Source organism: Schistocerca serialis, chromosome 2 (genome assembly GCF_023864345.2).
Source record: "Schistocerca serialis cubense isolate TAMUIC-IGC-003099 chromosome 2, iqSchSeri2.2, whole genome shotgun sequence".
Taxonomy (NCBI): domain Eukaryota; kingdom Metazoa; phylum Arthropoda; class Insecta; order Orthoptera; family Acrididae; genus Schistocerca; species Schistocerca serialis.
Genome location: NC_064639.1, coordinates 1,071,928,839 through 1,071,945,560, shown reverse-complemented (window position 1 = coordinate 1,071,945,560; position 16,722 = coordinate 1,071,928,839). Strand labels below are relative to the sequence as shown.

General features: G+C 56.4%; 1 protein-coding gene across 1 annotated transcript in view; it reads left to right on the top strand.

The window, feature by feature from the left end:
* LOC126456629 (uncharacterized) overlaps positions 1 to 14,789 on the top strand; it is a 151,212-nt gene extending 136,423 nt beyond the window's left edge. The window contains exon 3 of the mRNA XM_050092373.1: positions 11,606 to 14,789. Coding sequence (XP_049948330.1) covers positions 11,606 to 14,789 — 3,184 coding nt within the window. The remainder of the gene's footprint in view (positions 1 to 11,605) is intronic.
* The last annotated feature ends 1,933 nt before the right edge of the window (positions 14,790 to 16,722 follow it).

Here is a 16,722-nt window from a genome sequence, read left to right as displayed (position 1 = left end):
CTTGTGATATTCTCGTGTTTGCGGAATGCTACGGAAATATCGCCGTGATCACCTAAAACACCACAATAAGAGTGTGTTGGTGAGACTATTGTTCGTCAGTGAAATTTTCGCGTCATTGTGGAGTTGAAAAAGATTCTCTCTCACCTCTTTAATGTGTAAAATCTGACGACTATGGGAGAATGTGGTTGCCGTAGTAAAGGCCGGCTGCCTCACTGTTCCTGGAATTACTCCTCGGTAGCATGCGTCTGTAGAGGTTACTGGAGTACATGTTTCGTTAAGGACGTGATCGAGCAAGTGTACAGTCTGGCGCAAGCTTCATGAACATGTCATTTCGTTTACTATGGGGATACATTCAAGGAAAGTGTACGCATCTTGTTACGTTGTTACCTACTGCTACCTAGTGCGAGCTTCATCACTTCCATCGTGTATCTGTAGTACTTCAGTATCGACCACAGTTCAGCATGTCAATTTTGTTGGGGTGCAGCGTTGCCCACCGTCCGACTACAGTATTTCCATCATTGTTTTTTTTCTTACTTTATTGGTTGTGGCTAACGAAAGTTCGCCAGCGTGTGTGTGTTAGGCTTGAGTTGTGGTGCTGTTACAGCAGGGTGCAAGAAACGATACTCCTGTGTGTTTTTCGTGACCTTTTCTTAGTCCTCTTCGTTCTGCTTATACACACACAAATGGCGTATTTAGTTAACGGTGTTCCTTTGTGTTACTTTTGAAAAAAAAAAAATGTTGGTGGGTTTGTTTCTAGGTTGACCGCTTATCTCGGTTTGCATCCTGTGATCACAGCAGGAAAAGCTTACAGGTTTCGATACGCAGCTAACCACCGCTTGCTTGTTTTAGTCAGCTTTTGTCGCGCTAGTGCTTCTTTAGTTGCAACATCGCTGCTGGCATAGTTGTGACGTTGCCATTCAAATTGAGTAGAAAGTCAGCACACAAGCTCAAATATCGCTTCGGGCGTATTTGCTGGGTGGCTACCAAGTTGTCTGACAGTGCGTCGCGTTCATTATTGCTAGTTTTGTTTTTTTAACAAGAGGTGGAGCCCTTCCGTGCCCACATCGGCATGATTGCCAACACAATAGCTCTCTTGCCATATCTGCATAAGGGTTAGTATTCACTACAGTGAAGTGTCGCAGGATGTGGGTACTGCGATGTTTGCGTATGTCTGGTTAGGGTTAACCAGTAATACGCACTCATCTGGAGATAGATTGGGTCGAAATCGAACGAAGGGTAGCGGTTTGAAGAGCAGAGGAAAAAAGGTGCCAAGGCAAGAGCCAAGGGAAAAACCTCTGCGATAGTTCGGTCGGGCGGTAAGAGCAGTAGCGGTAGTCTTGCTGCATGCGATAGGTCGTGCAAGGATAGGCTTTGTCAGTAGTAGGTGTTATGCATGTCGATACCTTGGCGTTCTACCGTTGTGCTTCTCGGCGGCTGGCGCTGGCTTCTGGTACAAAGTCCTCGTTCAGCGTCAGCAACCTGCAACAGTTAGGTTTATTATCGATCTTGTGTCCAATAGGTCATACACCGGAAGCACAGAATGAGGGAATGTTGGCGGATTGTTTGTGCGTCTTTGGGCGAGCTCGTCGGTGTCCCTGCTGTGGCCTGTTGGTCGGCTGTAATAGCAGCTGGCAGTTACTAGTCAGTGTTGCTGATATGCAGGGGATTGCCGACGTTTGTCGCTTGTTTGCGTATGTTAACCATAGGTGGCTATGCCCTAGCTAGCAGTGTCTTTGGCCGCTTGTGTTTGCACCTGTGGTCGTGACCGTAGTTTCCCAGAGTGAGGATGAAAGGATTGTTAGTGTCTCGAGTTCCTGTATAGTCGTGTGGCGTGTTTTTTGAATACTTGCTTTAGGGTATCAAGGCGGTATTCATGGCGAAGATCTACTGTGCGTGTGTAGCGTGGAGCGTTGCTAATTGTTCGTAGCACCTTGTTGTGTATGATCTGCAGGCGGCGCAGTCGTGTAGGAGCTGCATATCCCCAGACCTGAGCTGCGTACGTCATCAGAGGTCTAATCAGTGTCAAGTATATGGACCTCAACACCCTCTTATTCAGTGTGCTTTCCCTGTTGAGCATTGGGTAGAGCTGCTTCAGCCTTGCGTCGCTCGGTTGGAACGTATTCGATGTGGTCCCCCCATGTGCGTTTCCGGACCAGCAAGACACCAAGGTATCTCTCTCTCGGAAACGTATTGGTCGTGTATGTAGTGTTATTGGTCTGCAGTGTTTATGTGTCCGCAGTAGTTTCGGTCTGCGTGTGAACAGAACTGCTTGGCCCTTGTCGACGTTTACTTTAATACGCCATCGCTCCAACCAAGGCTCAGCTGTTCTGAGTGCTGTCTGTATTCGTGAATTGATGTTCGACGGATTCCAATCTTGGGCACGGATGGCGGTGTCATCCGCTTAGACGGCTACCGTCGTGTTTGTGTTGCTGGGAAGTCATTAATGTACAGGATAAACAAGTTGGGCCCTAGAATGCTTCCTTGGGGTACTCCAGCTTGGATACCGTGTTGTGTTGATTGTTTATCCTGCACGTTAATGTTGAAACATGTGTTCGTTAGATATGAGTGTATGAGCCGTAAGAGTCCGTCCGGGAAACCACCTTCGCTTTGTTTGCGTGTGAGTCCGTTGTGCCAGAGACGGTCGAAAGCCTCTTCGATGTCCAGGAACACGGCCCCTGTGGCTTTGTTAAAGTTGTAGCCGTGTGTTATATGTTCGACTATGCGGAGGAGTAGTTGTGTTGTCGAGTGGTGTTTGCAAGCCGAATTGCTCCGGTCTTAGGGTGTCATTAGCGATGCAATGCCTAGTGATACGTGCCCCCAGGGGCTCAGCATTCATTTGCTGGGTACGGGCTTGGCGACCCCGGGGTTCCTGAGCTGGGGACTGGTAAGCGCCACCTGTCCCCCGTCACCGTAAGCTCTGAGTACACTTCAGCGACCACCGTGCGGCGCGGCGGTGGAATGTTGTGTGTCTCAGGGAATGGGGGTCTTGGCTTGGCCGCCCGGATCGCGAGGATGGAACAAACCTCTATAAAAAAACCCTCAATCTTCCGGTGTGCTCCGCGCCTATGAGATGCATGGCTGTTGAGGTGGAACAGTCGCAAGCGGGCAACCTCTGGGGCACCTGCCACGCCCCAGTTGTATACGGCTTACTCAGGCACGCGGGGCTCTGTCTGAGCGGACCTTTAGTTCCCTAGCTGCTCGTGGGACCGCAATGGACCCTTCGACTTCTACATTTCCCCCTACCAGTGGATTGGGTGGGCCGCTGGTAGGCAAACACACCCCTTCGAAAAAGCGACTTCGTGCTTCGAGTCCTCCAGCTCCTGGTGTTGCTAGAGATTTATCAGACTGTTGTAACAGAGCACATGCTGATAATCAGAATGTGTTTTTGATTATTAAACGAAAGGGGGGTAGCTTTGAGAGGGTTTCTCCCTTTTACATCCACAAGGGTCTTGAAGGAATTGCAGGTACACTGAAATCTGTTAAGCGACTGCGCAATGGTACTCTCTTAGTTGAGACTTCTAGTTCCCGTCAAGTCGCTTCTCTTCGGAAAGCACCCTGTCTCGGAGAGTACGCTATCGAGACCGAGCTCCACTCCACACTCAACTATAGTAAGGGTGTTGTGACATGTAGGGACTTGGCGGATATCTCCACAGACGAGTTGAAATCTGAGTGGGCTGCCGAAGGTATTGTTGATGTGCAGAATATTATGAGGCGAGTCGATGGGGACCTAGTAAAATCCGACTCGTTTATTCTCACGTTCAGTTGCCCGCGACTTCCAGAGCATGTTAAAGCGGGGTTCTTACGTTTGCCAGTACGGCCATATTTCCCCAACCCAATGCGCTGCTTTAAATGTCAGCGCTTTGGGCATACTACATTGGGGTGCAATGGGATAGCCACTTGCGGTAAATGTGGTCAGCCTGCCCATGAAGGAGCTGATTGTTCGTCGCCTGTGAAGTGCGTGAATTGTTCTGGGAGTCACCCTGTCTGGAGCCGGGTCTGCCCCATCTATCTCGACGAACGGAGGATACAGGAGATTAAAACATCTAAGCGCATACCCTATGGTGAGGCCAAGAAGCTCTTTAAGGCCATGCAACCTCCTGTGTTTACTACATCTTTCGCTTCCGTTCTGAAAAAACCGGTACAAATGGCCACTGTTGCTACGCAAACGGAGGTTGCTAGTGTTAGCACTAATACCTGCGTTTGCCAGTGCACTTGTGCTGCTGCGGTTGTTTTGCAACCTGCAGCTCTCCCCGCAACGTCGGACAAGGCCGTGGTTGCTGACATTGGGGTACTTCCTGCCTCTTCCCCTATGGCGCCTTCTGCCCAGGCGAGTAAAGCTCCAACTGCTGACAAGGCTCTGCATTCTAAGCCCCCTAAGACCAAGACGCTGAAGGTGAAGATTTTGCCACCTGCGGAGACTGATCAGGGTCGGTCCGATGACGAGACCATCGTACTGTCTGACATCTCCCGTGGGTCGTCATCGGAGCTGATGGACATTGATGCCGACCGGGGGCGCTCTTCTCGCCCCAGGAATAAATCTCCGGCCAGTACGGGCTCTCCTCCAAAACACAGAGGCAGGGTGAAAGTTCAGCCACCCTGATCACTGGCTCCCATCTTACAGTGGAACCTGAATGGGTTCAGGACGCATTTGGCCGAACTACAACTCCTTGTACGTGAGTTCCCTTTGTGCTTATGTCTCCAAGAGACACATTTTCGGGCCACTGATGCTCCTTCTTTACGGGGCTATACCGTCTATCGGAAAGATGATCTGACGGGGGAAAGGGCAAAGGGTGGTGTTGCGGTTTTTGTCCGTGACATGCACCCCTCATCTGAGCTCCCTCTCGTTACAGACTTGCAAGCAGTTGCAGTTGACCTTCTTGTGGGTCGGAGGCTCACAGTCTGTTCACTTTACTTACCTCCTCAGGATGCGATAGACTCTGAGGCTCTCTCAGACCTTATTGGCCAACTTCCCCGCCCCTTTCTTCTTCTGGGGGACTTCAATGCTTATAATGTCTTATGGGGCTCGTCGACTACTTGCCCCAGGGGTCGCATTCTGGAACGCCTCATGGTGTCTGAAGAACTGTGCATCCTCAACTCTGGTGCCCCCACTCATTTCTGTACTGCTTCTGGGTCGTCGTCAGCTATTGACCTTTCCTTTTGCTCTCCAGCACTAGCGGATTCTGCTCTATGGGAGGTTGATGCTGACCTCCATTCTAGTGACCACTTCCCCCTTTGGATTCGCCTACTGGATGAGGCTATGGCATTTCCGGTACCGCCCCGGTGGCACCTCTGCAGGGCTGACTGGACACTTTTTAGCCACCTGGCCGTTTTGGAACACCGTGACAGCGTCCACGAATGGGTAGACCATGTTACAGCTGTGATCTCCCGTGCGGCTGAATTGTCAATCCCACGGTCATCCCAAGAGGCGTCCTGTCCCTTGGTGGACCCCTGAGTGCCGCTCAGCCATCCGAGCCCGCCGTGCCGCTCTGCGCCGCTTCAAGTGTCGTCCCACGGCTGACAATCTTGCAACCTTTCGGGTGGCAAGGGCTAAAGCGCGACGCGTGATTAAAGAGAGCAAACGACGGTCATGGCAATCGTTCTTGAACTCCATCTCCCGCTCCACTAGTTCTACGAAAGTATGGGAAGCCATCAGGAGGATTTCCGGGAAACTCGGCCAGCTACCCGTCACGGCCTTGCTGCATCAGGGAAGTCTCCTCACGGCGCCGAGAGACATTGCCCAGACACTGGCAATGCATTTTGCGGAATCTACCGCCACTATTAACTGTGATCCAGATTTCTGCCGCTACCGCACTGCCATCGAGAGGGGTCACTTGGACTTCTGGTCTCCTAATTCTGAACCCTACAACTGCCCCTTCACAATGTGGGAACTGGATTCGGCGCTGTCTGTGGCTCATGATACTGCGCCTGGTCATGATCAAATCCGGTATAGCATGCTGCGGCACTTGTTACTGCCTTCCAAGGAAGTTCTCCTGAATTGTTTTAATATGATATGGTTATCCGGCACGTACCCTGACTCGTGGAGGGAAGCGATTTTGATACCCCTCCTCAAACCAGGGAAGGACCGAACGCATCCCAGTAGTTATCGAAGTATCGCCTTGACGAGCTGTGTCGGGAAGACGTTGGAACGCATGGTCAATCGTCGCCTGGTTTGGCTGCTCGAGACCAGGCAGCTCCTTAGCCCCTCTCAGTGTGGCTTTCGGAGATGGCGTTCCACTATAGACAACTTGACCCTGCTTGAGGCGGCCATCCAGCAGGCCTTCCTGCGTAACCAGCATTGTCTAGGTGTATTCTTTGACATTCATAAGGCGTATGACACTACTTGGCGCCGCCATATCCTCAATCAACTCCATGAGTGGGGCTTTCGTGGCCGTCTCCCCATCTTCATTCGGTCCTTTCTTTCCCACCGCCTCTTTCGCTATAGGGTTGGTAATGTGCTATCTGATTTGTATGTGCAGGAGAATGGTGTTCCTCAGGGAAGCGTTTTAAGTGTCACCCTCTTTGCCGTCGCCATTAACAGTATTACGTCCACTATCCGGAGTCCTGCCCAATGCTCCTTGTTTGTGGACGATTTTGCTGTTTTCTGTTCTTCCTCCAGTCTTGTCACTGCTGGTCGACAGTTGCAGCTTACGATACGGCGATTAGAGGCATGGACTGCGAAGACGGGTTTTAGCTTTTCTGCAGACAAATGTGTGTGTGTTCATTTTAATCGTTCTCGACGTGCTTTTACCTCCCCTGAATTGCGTCTGAGGGACACCATTCTTCCTTTTAGCGACACTGTGCGGTTCCTGGGCCTCACTTTTGATTCAAAGTTGTCGTGGTTGCCTCACCTTAAAGACCTCAAGGTGCGGGCCCTGAAGGCACTGAATATTTTGAAGTGTCTGAGCCATCGGTCCTGGGGAGCAGATCGGGCGCGTCTGCTGCAGTTTTATAGGGCTTTCGTCCGATCGCGACTTGACTATGGTTGCACCGTGTATGGGTCAGCAAGGCCTTCGTATCTGAAGATTCTTGACGCAGTACACCATGAGGGTATCAGGCTATCCACTGGTGCCTTCCGTACTAGTCCCATCCCCAGCCTGTGTGCTGAGGCAGGGGAACCGCCGCTCGCCATCCGGCGGAAACTCCTCATGGTGCGACGGGTGTGTCAATTCCTTGCCTGTCCTACCTCCCCTGCGTACCCTACCGTTGCCCGACCGCCTATGGAACGTCTCTTTTCCAGTCGTCCCAGGGCAACGAGACCGTTTGGGATTCGTGCCAAGCATTTGCTTGAGTCCCTTGGTGTGGAGCGTGTGGCCCCCCAACGACAAGGTTTTACTCGCCTGCCTCCCTGGTTGCTCCAGAGGCCCAGCGTCGTTTTAGACTTGTTGGAGTACCGGAGGAGCTGCACTCCTGCGTTTGTTTTTACCGCCTTATTTTACGATATTTTAAACCAGCATCCCGACCATGTACCAGTATTTACGGATGGCTCTAAACAGGGGGACTCTGTTGGTTGTGCTGTTGTTTTCCCTGATCGACTCGTCAAGTTACGGCTTCCTGCGGCGTTTACCATCTTTGATGCCGAATTGTTTGCGATCATGCGGGCATTGGAGCAGATGAGATGTGTCCCCAGTCGTAAGTTCCTCATCTGTTCTGACTCCCTGAGTGCCCTTCAGACCGTGCAACACTTGTACCCAGCGGATACGGTCGTCCAGAACATCCATGATGCCCTACTCCACCTGCAGCGGCAGGGGAAGGAGGTTTCCTTCTGCTGGGTGCCGGGGCACGTGGGAATTACGGGAAACGAGCTGGCGGATGTGGCTGCCAAAGATGCATGTTCCCTCCCTGACGTTGTTGAATGTGCCGTCCCCCTCCATGCTGTTACCTCCCTCCTGCGTTTTCGCGTTATGCGTCAGTGGGAAGAGGAGTGGCTGGCAGTCGGTGAAAATAAGCTGCGTCTGGTGAAGGCCACCACGCGGCCATGGCGTACTTCCTCCCAGTCATGCAGGCGGGATGAGGTTCTCCTCACTCGCCTCCGCATCGGGCACAGTCCCTTCACACATGGTTTTCTACTCCGGCGGGAGGATCCCCCAATCTGCAGTGCTTGTGGCGTCCAGATTACTGTCCGCCACATTTTACTTGATTGTCTTTTATTCTCTGACCAGAGGGCGGTGGTTTCTTTGCCACCGGATTTGCCCTCTATTTTGCAAGACGACGCATCGTCTGTGGTGAAGGTTTTACGGTTTTGTGTCCTGTCCAATTTGTTGCCACGGATGTTAGGGAGAGGGTTTTAATGTGCAGCTGGATGACTGGCTCACCCAGATTTTAGGTAAGAGGTCCGCCAGTCACGAATACCTCCTTGTTTCCCTTCGGTTTCTGTCCTCCCTTCCTTGTGTTTCCTTTCCTTTTTTAGTGCACTCCTTCTCCTCTTGTTTTGCCTCTGTACGTTCTCTTTTACTTAGTTTTGTGTTGTGATTCGACTCCGCCCTAAACGTTTAGGCTGGAGGTTTTAACGTGTTGCAGAGTGGCTGGCTCATCCTATTATTTTCGTGATCAGCCAGCCACAGTTCTCTGCTGTGCAGTTTTAATTCCATCTGCCTTTGTTCTCTATGTTGTTTTTGTTGCTGTGCTCTGTTTTCCATGTTGTCTTACAATGGACCATGGGGCTTTTCTTCCCCTGGAGTTTTTCTTTTAGTGCTTCGCTTGACTGGTGGATAGTTCCCCTGTGCTCTGTGTTTTTATGAAATAAGGGACCGATGACCTTTGTAGTTTGGTCCCTTTAATCTTTAACCCCAACCAACCAACCAGCCTCTGTACGTGAGGATTTGGAACTGCGTCTTTTCGCTGTTCCCCTTGTTCGCTGTTCGTCTTAGTCCCTTCACTGCATGTGTTTCTGTTTTTATACGTTTGGGCGCTGATGACCTCGCTGTTTAGCGCCCGTAAACCTCAAACACACACACACACTAACACATGTGGACCCAAGCCGTGGGATGGTCCACTTTTTAACGGGTCATGGGCCGTATCCAGTACATTTAACACGTGTTGGATTAGCCGAGAGTGACATGTGTGTCTGTGGGGACCTGGGGACCCCTGAACATGTCGCACTTACGTGTAACACCCTTACGCATGTACGGCAAGTTCTAGATGACACACATATAAAACAACAAATACGTAACCAAGACTCATGGAACACACTCAATGACATAACAGACAAGGTCTCTACAGAAATGTATGACCTTTTTAGAAGGCAGAATCCCAATGGTAGGAGACAGAGACATCATTGTACACAAGGCCTAAATTACACTACAGAAACAAGTACTGATACTAATTCTGAAAGTGATACACAAAGTGAAATGGACCTAGAATGAGACTAAATTGAAGCATCTAGCCTGGCACTAATTATGAAGGTTCGTCAGCTATAGGAAAACTCCACACTAGAAAGGACTGAATCAGACTCAAAACAAAGATCTGGAAATGTCTGAAGGCGTAAAAACCCACTACACCCTTAGTAATTGTACTATATCATAAAGTAGCTGTACTTGAAGGGCCTGTGCCTGCTGTGATGTGCATTAAACACAATTGTACTGCAGATAGCCTTTTATGTTTGTGTATCATTAATTTTCTTTGTACATCTTTTAAATGCAATTTGAACTAGATGGTGGCAGGACCCTACAGAAGGAAGATTGTATAAATATCAGTAAATTTGTTTTATTTTTGTAATGCCCAGAACAGGAACTATAATTTCCAAAGTAGCTACTTTTGAAGGGCCTGTGCCAGCTGTTATGGGTGTTGTAGATAAGTGTACTGCTTAGAACCTTAGTGTTTAAATCATACGTATACTTGCAATACCCAGAGCCACATTCCCCCCTTTACGTATTATATCTATTAAAATGTTTTATATCTTTTTAATGCAGTTTTAACTAGATGGTGCCAGGACCCTTTAGAAGACCAATTGTATGGTGTTGTATATAAGTGTACTGCTTAGAACCTTTATGTTTATATCTTACATATACTTGCACCACCTAGAGCCACATTCCCCCCTTTATGTATTATATCTATGAAAATGTTTTATATCTTTGTAGTGCAGTCTTTAACTAGATGGGGCCAGGACCCATTAGAAGACCAATTGTATGACTATCAGTAAATTTGTGTAAATATTAGTAACTGTTTGAAGCTAGCTGCAATAACCAATCTCAAAATTTATATGTTAACATGTTATCAGTTTTATTAGTCGTAAGAGAGTGTGACAGGCCTTGATTAATACCAGTATGAGTACATTATTAAGGATTACATTAAATGTTCTAAAACAGTATATAATGAGACTAGGGTGTATTTAAACACATTGTAATACGGCAGCGACTCTGCCCCTTGCTGAAGTAGACAATGTAGTCTGTAATAGGAATGTGACCCTGTTTTTAACCAAGCTTCTAAGCTACAATCTCAAAGCAACTCCTATAGCAACTCTCATAGATGTAAATATTTTCCTTATTGTAATTGTGTAATTGTGTAATTGTGTAATTGTGATAACCAAGCTTCTAAGCAACAATCTCAAAGCAACTCCTATAGCAACTCTCATAGATGTAAATATCTTCCTGACTCTATTTGTGTGAAGTAATAGTGCTTTTATTTTTTCTTTTCTTTTGTAAATCACGATGCTTCATATTTCCTTGATATCCTACGTAGTTCTATATTGTATATTTGCTTCTTATAAATCAATACGTTAATATTTTTGTTATTTTTTTTTATTCAGTTTTATTTTTTTTATATTAAATATTATTAACATGATAACACTGTGTAAGTGAAATAGCAAACCACGCATGCAGCATGTAATAGCTCAGATCTGGTCCGCCTCCACGTGGCTAGGGACGGGAACGGTGCAGCTACTCGCAAACAAACCATTTGTGAGCATCTGCAACGGCTAAGAGACCATGACTTGCTGCAGACATACTGAAGTCAGTAAGCTAACAACCCACCATAGTTATCAAGGCGGTGGGTTTCGAATGTGGTTAAATGTAAAAAAAATAAAAAAAATGTCCACTGGAGTGTGCATGACCACCTGTGTAGTAGTGACCACTTTCCAATCTTTCTGACATTCCCACAGCGTCACTCTCCTGGGCGCCCTTGTAGGTGGGCTATGAATAAGGCTGACTGGGACTTGTTCTCCTCCACTGCTGCTATTGCCCTGTTTCTCATATAACCATTGATACGGTGGTTCACTCAGTCACTACCGACTTCGTTAATAGCTGCAGAATCTGCAGTTCCCCGTTCTTCTGGGTCCCCTCGGTGGAGGACAGTGCCTTAGTGGTCGCCTCAGGTCGCTGAAGCGAATAAATGTGGCTGGTGGGCACTCCAGTGGCACAACCAACATCCCTCCATAGAACACGTTATCGCCTTCAAACGGCTGGTGCATGGGCCCGCCGCCTTATTCACCAACGCAAGCAGGAGTACTGGGAACGGTATGTGTCCGCCATTGGCCATCATGTCACTCCCTCGCAAGTCTGGGCAAAGATTCCCTGCCCCTATGGCTCTCGGACCCCTGTCAGTGTCCCACCGCCCTCACAGAATGGAGCAGTTTCCACTGACTGCGACGTAATTGCTAACTGCTTGGAAGAGCACTTTGCTACGCTGTCTGCCCCCGCCCCCGCCCCCGCGCTACGCTGTCTGCCCCCGCCCCCGCCCCCGCGCTACGCTGTCTGCCCCCGCCCCCGCCCCCGCGCTACGCTGTCTGCCCCCGCCCCCGCCCCCGCGCTACGCTGTCTGCCCCCGCCCCCGCCCCCGCGCTACGCTGTCTGCCCCCGCCCCCGCGCTACGCTGTCTGCCCCCGCCCCCGCGCTACGCTGTCTGCCCCCGCCCCCGCGCTACGCTGTCTGCCCCCGCCCCCGCGCTACGCTGTCTGCCCCCGCCCCCGCGCTACGCTGTCTGCCCCCGCCCCCGCCCCCGCGCTACGCTGTCTGCCCCCGCCCCCGCCCCCGCGCAACGCTGTCTGCCCCCGCCCCCGCCCCCGCGCAACGCTGTCTGCCCCCGCCCCCGCCCCCGCGCAACGCTGTCTGCCCCCGCCCCCGCCCCCGCGCAACGCTGTCTGCCCCCGCCCCCGCCCCCGCGCTACGCTGTCTGCCCCCGCCCCCGCGCTACGCTGTCTGCCCCCGCCCCCGCCCCCGCGCTACGCTGTCTGCCCCCGCCCCCGCCCCCGCGCTACGCTGTCTGCCCCCGCCCCCGCCCCCGCGCTACGCTGTCTGCCCCCGCCCCCGCCCCCGCGCTACGCTGTCTGCCCCCGCCCCCGCCCCCGCGCTACGCTGTCTGCCCCCGCCCCCGCCCCCGCGCTACGCTGTCTGCCCCCGCCCCCGCCCCCGCGCTACGCTGTCTGCCCCCGCCCCCGCCCCCGCGCTACGCTGTCTGCCCCCGCCCCCGCCCCCGCGCTACGCTGTCTGCCCCCGCCCCCGCCCCCGCGCTACGCTGTCTGCCCCCGCCCCCGCCCCCGCGCTACGCTGTCTGCCCCCGCCCCCGCCCCCGCGCTGCGCTGTCTGCCCCCGCCCCCGCCCCCGCGCTGCGCTGTCTGCCCCCGCCCCCGCCCCCGCGCTGCGCTGTCTGCCCCCGCCCCCGCCCCCGCGCTGCGCTGTCTGCCCCCGCCCCCGCCCCCGCGCTGCGCTGTCTGCCCCCGCCCCCGCCCCCGCGCTGCGCTGTCTGCCCCCGCCCCCGCCCCCGCGCTGCGCTGTCTGCCCCCGCCCCCGCCCCCGCGCTGCGCTGTCTGCCCCCGCCCCCGCCCCCGCGCTGCGCTGTCTGCCCCCGCCCCCGCCCCCGCGCTGCGCTGTCTGCCCCCGCCCCCGCCCCCGCGCTGCGCTGTCTGCCCCCGCCCCCGCCCCCGCGCTGCGCTGTCTGCCCCCGCCCCCGCCCCCGCGCTGCGCTGTCTGCCCCCGCCCCCCGCCCCCGCGCTGCGCTGTCTGCCCCCGCCCCCGCCCCCGCGCTGCGCTGTCTGCCCCCGCCCCCGCCCCCGCGCTGCGCTGTCTGCCCCCGCCCCCGCCCCCGCGCTGCGCTGTCTGCCCCCGCCCCCGCCCCCGCGCTGCGCTGTCTGCCCCCGCCCCCGCCCCCGCGCTGCGCTGTCTGCCCCCGCCCCCGCCCCCGCGCTGCGCTGTCTGCCCCCGCCCCCGCCCCCGCGCTGCGCTGTCTGCCCCCGCCCCCGCCCCCGCGCTGCGCTGTCTGCCCCCGCCCCCGCCCCCGCGCTGCGCTGTCTGCCCCCGCCCCCGCCCCCGCGCTGCGCTGTCTGCCCCCGCCCCCGCCCCCGCGCTGCGCTGTCTGCCCCCGCCCCCGCCCCCGCGCTGCGCTGTCTGCCCCCGCCCCCGCCCCCGCGCTGCGCTGTCTGCCCCGCCCCCGCCCCCGCGCTGCGCTGTCTGCCCCCGCCCCCGCGCTGCGCTGTCTGCCCCCGCCCCCGCGCTGCGCTGTCTGCCCCCGCCCCCGCGCTGCGCTGTCTGCCCCCGCCCCCGCGCTGCGCTGTCTGCCCCCGCCCCCGCGCTGCGCTGTCTGCCCCCGCCCCCGCGCTGCGCTGTCTGCCCCCCGCCCCCGCGCTGCGCTGTCTGCCCCCGCCCCCGCGCTGCGCTGTCTGCCCCCGCCCCCGCGCTGCGCTGTCTGCCCCCGCCCCCCGCGCTGCGCTGTCTGCCCCCGCCCCCGCGCTGCGCTGTCTGCCCCCGCCCCCGCGCTGCGCTGTCTGCCCCCGCCCCCGCGCTGCGCTGTCTGCCCCCGCCCCCGCGCTGCGCTGTCTGCCCCCGCCCCCGCGCTGCGCTGTCTGCCCCCCGCCCCCGCGCTGCGCTGTCTGCCCCCGCCCCCGCGCTGCGCTGTCTGCCCCCGCCCCCGCGATGCGCTGTCTGCCCCCGCCCCCGCGATGCGCTGTCTGCCCCCGCCCCCGCGCTGCGCTGTCTGCCCCCGCCCCCGCGCTGCGCTGTCTGCCCCCGCCCCCGCGCTGCGCTGTCTGCCCCCGCCCCCGCGCTGCGCTGTCTGCCCCCGCCCCCGCGCTGCGCTGTCTGCCCCCGCCCCCGCGCTGCGCTGTCTGCCCCCGCCCCCGCGCTGCGCTGTCTGCCCCCGCCCCCGCGCTGCGCTGTCTGCCCCCGCCCCCGCGCTGCGCTGTCTGCCCCCGCCCCCGCGCTGCGCTGTCTGCCCCCGCCCCCGCGCTGCGCTGTCTGCCCCCGCCCCCGCGCTGCGCTGTCTGCCCCCGCCCCCGCGCTGCGCTGTCTGCCCCCGCCCCCGCGCTGCGCTGTCTGCCCCCGCCCCCGCGCTGCGCTGTCTGCCCCCGCCCCCGCGCTGCGCTGTCTGCCCCCGCCCCCGCGCTGCGCTGTCTGCCCCCGCCCCCGCGCTGCGCTGTCTGCCCCCGCCCCCGCGCTGCGCTGTCTGCCCCCGCCCCCGCGCTGCGCTGTCTGCCCCCGCCCCCGCGCTGCGCTGTCTGCCCCCGCCCCCCGCGCTGCGCTGTCTGCCCCCGCCCCCGCGCTGCGCTGTCTGCCCCCGCCCCCGCGCTGCGCTGTCTGCCCCCGCCCCCGCGCTGCGCTGTCTGCCCCCGCCCCCGCGCTGCGCTGTCTGCCCCCGCCCCCGCGCTGCGCTGTCTGCCCCCGCCCCCGCGCTGCGCTGTCTGCCCCCGCCCCCGCGCTGCGCTGTCTGCCCCCGCCCCCGCGCTGCGCTGTCTGCCCCCGCCCCCGCGCTGCGCTGTCTGCCCCCGCCCCCGCGCTGCGCTGTCTGCCCCCGCCCCCGCGCTGCGCTGTCTGCGCCACGCCCCCGCCCCCGCGCTGCGCTGTCTGCCCCCCCGCCTGTCGTAAGAGGTGACTTAAAGGAGTCTCAAGCGTTTTGGCCTTAATGTGTTGATCCCCTAAGGGGTTTGACCACTACCGCTCAAAATTTTCTGTTTGTGCGTACCATTTGGGGAAGGACGCCTTGCGTGGTGTATTATATATCCATCTTTTCCTAAGATCTGGCACACCCGATATTGTCATGGAGTTGGACTTCAACAATTCTTCTGGCCACATTGGCTGCAGTGTGTTCCGGGTAGCATACATTCCCTCCATTGTGCACTTCCATCTTTGCCCTCGTGATGTACATGGATATTTTGACACCCGACATCCAGCATGGTAGCCAGTCTGTTGTGCTGGGTTTGTCATGTACCCTCTTGGTGGTAGCCCCCTGACTACACAGGGCCCCCCTGCGGGTTCGGGGGTAAGAATAGGCCCGCGGTATTCCTGCCTGTCGTAAGAGGCGACTAAAAGGAGTCTCAAACGTTTCGGCCTTATGTGATGGTCCCCTCTCGGGTTTGACCTCCATCTATCCAAATTATTCCGAAGAGCGAGCCAATTGGGGAAGGGCACCTTACATGGTGCACTGTATCCTTCGTGCAATTAGACCTCTTGCCGTCTTTCTCGTCGTTGCGATGGTGTCCCGCTCGTTTTCGATCTCATGGGCGATTACCACGCTGCACTCTGCAGTGTTTCTTTTAACTGTGACGACGACCTTGGCCATTTTTGCACCTAAGATCCAGCACGGTAGCCAGTCCGTTGTGGTGGGGTCGCCATGTACCCTCTTGGTTGTAGCCCCCTGACAACACAGGGATCGCTCTACTGATGCCTGCGCCGTTCACTCCCCACGTATGCCAAGGAGTAGATGCCCATCTCCCTGGGGCATCGGGACTCCCGGCAATGGCCATCCTGCCAGGTGGCCTTTGCTGTGGCTGGGTGGCGCCCGTGGGGAGGGCCCTTGGTCGGAGTAGGTGGCATCAGGGCGGATGACCCGCAATGAAGCGTGGTACATCATCTGTCGCTGGCGGCCAGCCGTCAGCAGTCTCTAAGCGTTCGAGAGCCCATTTTAAAGGTAACGTTTATGACCCCAAATCGTTCCCCTCCCTCGCCACACCATGGGAGGAACGACAGGCATTGCGTGACACTGAGACGTATTCGCCCAGATATCTTGTCTGTACCAGAGCTGATGGGGAATCTTTTCTATCCGTGAAGCCTCAGTTCTTTGTAGAGCATTTAGAGGACAAGTTTGGGGAGGTGGAGGGCTTGTCCAAGATGCGGTCCGGATCGGTGTTGATAAAAACGGCATCCTCCGCCCAGTCGCGGGCCTTGCTCGCTTGTACTAAGCTGGGGGATGTCTCCGTCACTATCACGCCCCATAAAAGTCTGAACATGGTCCAGGGCATTATCTTTCACAGGGATCTGCTTTTGCAGTCCGACGACGAGCTGCGCGCCAACTTGGAGCGCCGAGGTGTCCATTTCGTCCGGCGCGTCCACCGGGGTCCGAGGGATCGTCAAGTTGCCACCGGTGCCTTCATCTTGGCCTTCGAGGGTGACACGTTACCTGAGAAGGTCAAGGTGATGGTGTACCGTTGTGATGTCAAGCCGTATATCCCTCCCCCGATGCGGTGCTTCAAGTGTTGGAAGTTCGGCCACATGTCTTCCCGCTGTGCTTCCGACCTCGTCTGTCGCGATTGCGGTCGACCTTCCCATCCTGATCATCCCTGTGCGCCGCCTCCAATCTGTGTGAACTGTGGTGCGCACCATCCGCCTTGCTCGCCAGACTGTCCGATCCTGCAGAAGGAGCGGAAGATCATGGAAATAAAGACTATCGACCGCCTGACGTACACTGAGGCGAAGCGGAAATATGATCGGCTTCATCCGGTGCGCATGCCAGTTTCTTATGCCGCCACTGTCACTCCTTCTCCACTTCCATCCGTTCTGGTCACCTCTCAGAGTCGAAGTC